At 53.5% G+C, this 6,961-nt stretch overlaps 1 protein-coding gene across 1 annotated transcript in view; it reads right to left on the minus strand.

Moving 5' to 3' along the window:
• The window catches only part of Dnah17 (dynein axonemal heavy chain 17), a 137,513-nt gene that overhangs the window by 9,839 nt on the left and 120,713 nt on the right, over nt 1-6,961 (minus strand). The window contains exons 68-69 of the mRNA XM_008849677.3: nt 5,878-6,069; nt 452-631 (exon numbers count right to left, since the gene is read on the minus strand). Of these exons, the coding sequence (XP_008847899.1) occupies nt 452-631; nt 5,878-6,069 (372 nt within the window). The remainder of the gene's footprint in view (nt 1-451; nt 632-5,877; nt 6,070-6,961) is intronic.

Consider the following 6,961-nt stretch of genomic DNA (forward strand, 5'->3'; position numbering starts at 1 on the left):
TGTTTGAATGCTCCCATGTGGTGCAGTGCCCACAGAGGTCAGAAGAAGGCATCAGATCCCAGGGAACTGAGTTACAGACTGTTGTTAGCAGCCATGTGGGTGCTGGGATTCGAACCCAGGTCTTCTGCAAGAGTAGCCAGTGCTCTTTAGCCACTGAGCCATCTCTCCAGCCCCTTGTTTTAGAGACAGGGTCTCATGTAACCCAGACTGAACTCAAACGGGCTACATTCAACTCCAGAGCCTCCTGTCTCCACCTCCAGCTAGGATTACAGACATGAACCACCATGACAGGTTTATGCAGTGTTGGAGATGGACAAGCACTTCACCAACTAAACCACATCCCCAGGCCCTGACAGGCTAACAGAGCTCCCCTCACACGGATCTAGCCAGGATGGATTGGCCTTTGCTCCCGTGGTCACAGAGTGAGCCCCCAAACTGGCCCTCTGCTCACCTTGTAGTCCAGGTTGGGGGGGATCTGGAACCCGGGGGCCAGCAGCACCTCGCCTTCCAGCAGCTCCACCCGGATGTACTCTGCTAGGTAGGTCCTGCACAGCCGGCGGTCCCAGTCATCTGTGATGTGGCCGCCGTACATGATCTCACCAAAAAGGTAGCGGAGGTCATCCCAGGGCACCTTAGGAAGCAGAAGGCAGTTATGAGAAGATGGTGAGACTGGGCAGTCAGCATGGCTCGGCAGGGCCTGCCCCCAGGCTGCTTGCTGGGGTCCCCAAGGGGCACCTTTCCCTCCTCCAGCCCCACAGTGTCCGACCCCGAGGGCTGGCCCCTGTGAGCTTTCTGGTCTGGCTCTTGCCCCAGGCATCACAGGCCACCTGTAACCCCCGACTCTTGTCTTGCCCCCCAGTCTGTCCTGCACATGGCAGTTGAATTCTCGGAGGTCGGTGCCGGACCCCCCACATCTTCCTTTGGCCAAATGTTTAGTCAGTCATGTGTCCAACACATCCCTAGTGGGTCACTTGACCCAGCTGTACCGGTCCTGGCTTTGCTATTTGGTCACTGCACCAGCTCTCCTGGATGGAGGGTTGGAGTGTTTGTGGGAGCAGGTGTGCACTGCGCAAGTCCAGCCAGAACCTTGGCTTCCTGGGGCTTCCAGAACAAATGCCAGGCTCTGAGACCTGCGCACAACCTGCACCAGCTCTCCTGTGGGGTCCAGTGGGTTTCCCCGGCCCTGCCTCTGCCTCCCCTCAGCCCACCCTCTGGCTGTTGCTCTCACTTCTCAGCCTGCTTTGCTGCAACGCTCGCCGGTTTTCAGATCCTGGCTCCTGTGTCTTCTCACCCACAAACCTAGGAGCTGCTCTGTGGTGTGTGGCCCGCTCTGCCGCCCACAGCCGGCCCGAGGGCAGCCAGGAGCCACAGGTGGGAGCCACGAGCAAAGTTTAGCTTTCATTTTCTGGCGGGCACTTTTAAGCGCAAGGCTCGTCTCAACCTGTAACTGGCATCTTATTCCTGAGACACTGCCTTGTGGCCAGTCCCGAGCCTGCAGACCTCTCTGTGGCTCCCACTGCCGGGTGGGCAGCCCTGCTGTAGGGCCCAGTGCCCACGCTCGCTTGGCTGGCCCCCGCTTTCCTTCTTGTGGATTTTCCCCAAGGATGGCGTGACTTTTCTGTGACCTCAGCTGTGCTGCTTAGGAGAGCTGTTAAGTTCCCATGAAATAATCCATCGACCATTTATCTAGCTCGAGAACTGTCACTCAAAACATGCCTGGGGGCTGGAGAGATGGCGACGGGTTAAGAGCACTGACTGTTCTTGACCTGGTTTCAGTACCCAACATCCCAGTGGTGGCTTACAAACATCTGTAACTCCAGTTCCAGGGAATCGGACACCCTCTCTGGCCTCTGTGGGCATTGCACACAGGGGTGCACTTAAATACATGAACAAAACTCTCGTACAATAAATACTTCTTAAAAATCTCTCTGCTCAGGGCTGGAGAGATGACTCAGTGGTTAAGAGCACTGGCTGCTCTTGTAGAGGACCTGGGTTTGATTCCCAGCCCCCAGACGGTGGCTAACAACCATCCGTAACTCAGTTCCGAGGGATCTGAGGCCCTCTTCTGACCTTCACAGGCACTGCATGACACAAGTACACTTACATTTAGGCAATACATTCATACACATAAATTATTTTTTAAAATCTATCTGCTCTGAATTCTCATTTAAAAAAATCTGTGGAGAGAGAGAGAGAGAGGAGAAGAGAGACTGTGTGTGTGTGTGTGTGTGTGTGTGTGATGTATGTTGTATGTTTGTGTGGTGTATGTGTGTGTTCCCTGGCCCCCGAGCTTCTGGGGAAGTCTGTCTGTACTTCCCACCTGGCTGAAGGAGTGCGGAGGTTACATGGGAGGTTACCTTCCCATGTCTGGCTTTACATGGGTATTGGATCTGAATTCAGGCTGGCACAGTTGTATGGCAAGAGTGGTCCCCTCTGAGCCATCTCTGCCCCTGAACTGCCATCTTCTGACTCCAAAGCGTTTCTCTGCTGGGTCTTCTCAAGTTTCTGCTGAGCAGCTTCCGTGCTTTTTAAAGGAAGGGGGAGTAAGCCCCACTCAGCTCTCTGCCCCACTGTTGCCTCGTGGCTCAGCCAGGGGTCAGGTGGCTCAGGTGGTCAGTCACCTGTCTACAGAATCCCCGCGGTGTTCCTCAGAGGGACAGGCGACAAGGCCTTTTTGAAGATAGCTATGGACGGTCCATAGTGAACCCACCTGACTGGACCCTCCTTCAGGTGTCCTGAGCCACACTGGCCACTAGCAGTGACCACTTAGCATCAGGCAGGACCTGTGTCTTGAGGGAGAATGTGGGGCTGAGAGTCTGCAGAGGGGACAGTGCCCCCTGACCCTTGAGCTCTGGTGGAGGAAGGTCAGCCAGTGTAGGCTCACTGGAACACGGGGGATGCCAGGACATGCCTGTCACCACGGGACATGACAGTCTCAGCAGCTCGGAACCCTTGTGCTAGCATGGGGAAGGGTGGACTAAAGGTCTTCACAAAATCCTGGTAAGATTGTCCTGCCCCTAGTCTTCCCCACAGAGTTCGCTTACAGTTGTCATAGATGAAATATACCAAAGGACTGTCCCATTGCCCACAGGGGTGATTATGTCCCTGCAGGCAAGTGGCACCTCCCCTGAGCCTTCCAGGCCGGGCAAATAACTAGGATAATGAACTGTGCCCCAGGCTTGTTGCCCTGACAGCAGGCTTGAACTGTATCTTCTTGCCCAGACTCTGCTGGCTTCCTAGGTGTGGGGAGGGAGGGTCTTGACCTCAGGCTAGCCCTTCCCGCTGGACCTTCTCAGGCTGCCCACAGGGACTGTCCATCTCTCCAGGCCCTGGGCTTAGTGTCTTTCCATCCTCCTGGCCTTTCACCCACATTTGCCCCCCCCTTCTTTCTCTCTCTTTTCTTCCCTCCCTACCTCACTGGTCTCATGCATCCCAGGCTGACCTTAGACTTGCTTTATAGCTGAGGATAACCTTGAACTCCCCATCCTCCTCCCTCCACCTCCCAAGTGCAGAGATGACAGACTTGTGGCACAGTGCAGGTGCGGGTGCCACTCACTGAGCTTTCCTTAGACGTGGGAGTGGAGAGTCCCATGAAATTCCCTGAGATTCGCTTCACAAGCCAGGCTGACACTTCGTTCTCCTCATCTGACCCCTGGGGCTCTGAGGCAGAAGGTCACCCCTGTTCTGTCTGAGGAAGCAGGCTCAGAGAGGTTTTGAGTGAGAGCTGGCTTCAAAACTACTCCCTACTGTGACCCGGGGTGGGGCTGGGCCCAGGCCTCCCTGCCAGGTTCTCTGCAACTCAGGCTCACCCGCTGTCCTGCACCACACACTGCCTGGCTCCCTCTTCCCTCCCAGTCTGTGAGAGAGCACGTGGCGCTTTGTTTTCTTGGGAGCCACTGTCTCTGTTGGTGTTGAATTTGGGGGCCAAACAAAAGCTGAGTCTGGTGTGCGTGCAGCTTTCACTGGGCACCGATGACCATACAAAGCTGGAGCACTGCTCGCTCCAGCACACAGATGGCTGGACAAGCCTCTAGGCCTTACAGATGGAGCTGCCACTCAGGGAGGGGCCCCATCCAGTGAACAGTAGAGCTCGCATTCAAATCCCACAGTCTGGTACTGGACCTGTGTTCAAGCTCCAGGCCGCATGTGACCCCAGTCTGTATCCAGCCCAGCCCCTGCTGGTTTGCAGTCTGACCCCCATACCCTGCCTGCTAGACTCAGTTTCCAGTATTGGGAACGGAACCATTGTTCATGCTAGGCAAACGCTCTGCCACTGAGCCACATCCCTGGCTTTGGTTTTGTTGGTTTTGGTTTCTGTTTTAGTATCTGAGACAGGGTCTCTGTAGCCCCAGATGGTCTGCAACTCACTATGTAGACCAGGGTGGCCTCAATCTCACAGAAATCCACCTGCTTCTGCCTCCTGAGTGCAGGGACTAAAGGCATGTACCACCACCACATGTACTAAAGCTCCTAGCTTTGGTTTTAAGACAGAGTCATCCTTCTCTAACCCAGGCTAGCCTCAAACTTGAGATCGTCCTGCCTGGGCCTCTTGAATGCTGGGATTACAGGCATGTGCCAGCACACCCGGCTGACTTCTGCATCTTTTTCTGCCCTCGTTCACAGTTTCGGAGATTATTTCCATTTGTTGTGAGGACACAGAGAAGGCTCTTCTTCTAAAGGGATCTTTAGGGACATGCCTTTGGACACTGGTGAGCCCTGCACCTGGGAAATCCTGCTTACTGCCCAGACCCTGCCTGTGCCTCCAGGCACTGGGCTTTCTGGGGGATGAGGTGAGAGAAAGCTCACAGCTGGGGCAGGTGGGGGGCCGGGCAATAACTGCCGAGTGATGTTGGTGGGTCGTAGAGAGCCTGTGTCTTCAGATTTCTTCTGGCTTATGGAACCATTTGGCATCTTTTAAGTATAAGACAAAGATCTACTAGAAGGAAGGACAGGAGAGAGGAAAGGATGGATGGAAGAGATAGGCAAGCCAGGGAAAGCTTAGCAAATGGGGACTCCATTATGGCTTGGGCTGTGCACAAACCTCTCTCCTAACAACACCTGGCAACCTGCCCTTTGACAGTCAATTTCCATTCAAACATATTTCAGAACATATCTGTGTATGAGAGGCAGGGGGCCAGTCCAACCTGAACTAGTTTTCGGTGTATGTGCAGTAAGGCAAACTGTCCTCTGAGTGAACTCTTAGGGAAGACCCTATCTACCATCTGATGCCTATGTATAATTGGGTATGCACATGATTAAAGTCAGATGCATCAAGGGAAGAGACATATGCACTAGAGAGATATAACCCAAGCCTGTCAATCAAAACAGAGACCCAGGGACTGGAGACACGGCTCAGCGGTTAAGAGCACTGGCTGCTCTTGCAGAGGACCTGGGTTTGGTTCCCAGCACCTATATGGCACCTAACAACCATCCGTAACTCCAGTTCAGGGGATCCGAGGCCCTCTTCTGGCCTCCTCCGGCATTGCATGACAAGGGAGAACTTAAATGCATGCAGGCAAAACACTCATAAAGATAAATTTTTAAAAATTAAAAGGCTAAAGAACCATCCACATTCTTCCCTTTACAACCAGCTCCTCCCGTTCCAAAGGAAGGCCTCAGACGCAAACCCAGCCTGGGGCCTTTGGGTGTTCTGACCCAAGGAGCCCTCAGCTCATTTGCAGAGTATTTGATCTACATGGTTGCTTTGCTTTCCAACAGAATTTCTAGCCCTTCTTCTGTCTGTCTGCTTTTTCAGTTCTTTGAATAGATGTCAAGAACCTGGAGACACCTTGGCCCAGGTAGTGACGAAAAAAAATTATGTCTCCCCCATTCTGGATGGGGAGGGTGGCTTGGAGTATGTGGGTCGGGACACCTCACCTTGGGGTTGGCCTCCAGGTAATTGTAGAGCACGTCGGCGGAGATGGTGAGGTCCCCGTGGTTGAAGGGGTATGACCGGTTCCAGCCCTGGGCACCGAACTTGCACCTCTCGGCCACCACTGCGTGGAAGTAGCACAGGGCGAAGAGGATGCACTTGAACTCGAGCTCCTTGGTACACATCTCCAGCGTGTCCTGTCAGCGGCCACCAAGAGGAAGCGGAAAGGGTGACTGCACAGACATGTCCCCAGTGCTGCACAGCCCAGCCTCTGACCTGACCTGATCCAAACCGGCCACCGGGACGCCTGTCTGAAGACCCAGGGAGGTGCTTCCTCTGATTCTTTCAGAATATAGTCTTTTTTTTTTCGTTTTCCATTTTCATGTGTGTGGTGTGCATGCATGTATGCATGTTTTACATATGTGTGGGCAGACGTGTGTGCATTTGCACATGGAGGTCTGGGGTTGTTGGGAACCACCTTCTGCCTTGTTCACTGAGACAGGGACTCTCAATCAAACCCAGAGCTCACCCATCTTGCTAGTCTCAAGAGCTGCCAGGTTGGTCTAGGGATCCCGTCTCTGCCTTCCAAGGCTGGAATTACAGATGTGCTACCAAGCCCAACTGGCATCTGTGTGGGTTCTGGGGATCTGAACGCCAGTCAAAACATTTTTAAAATTTATTTTTATTTTATGAGTGTGTTGCCTGCATGTATGTAAGAGCATTTGTGCATGTAATGCCCACAGAGGCCAGAGGAAGGCATCAGATCCCTGGAACTGGGGTTACGGCTGTTAGCCACCTTGTGGGTGCTGGAACTGAACCCTGGTCCTCTGCAAGAGCAGTCAGTGTTCTTAACCGCTGAGCCATCTCTCCAGCCCCTAGTCAAAACATTTTTAAAATTTATTTTTATTTTATGAGTGTTTTGCCTGCATGTATGTAAGAGCATTTGTGCATGTAATGCCCACAGAGGCCAGAGGAAGGCATCAGATCCCTGGAACTGGGGTTACGGCTGTTAGCCACCTTGTGGGTGCTGGAACTGAACCCTGGTCCTCTGCAAGAGCAGCCAGAGCTCTTAACTGCTGAGCCATCTCT

Source organism: Nannospalax galili, unplaced genomic scaffold (assembly GCF_000622305.1).
Source record: "Nannospalax galili isolate Female #2095 unplaced genomic scaffold, S.galili_v1.0 scaffold945, whole genome shotgun sequence".
Lineage (NCBI taxonomy): Eukaryota > Metazoa > Chordata > Mammalia > Rodentia > Spalacidae > Nannospalax > Nannospalax galili.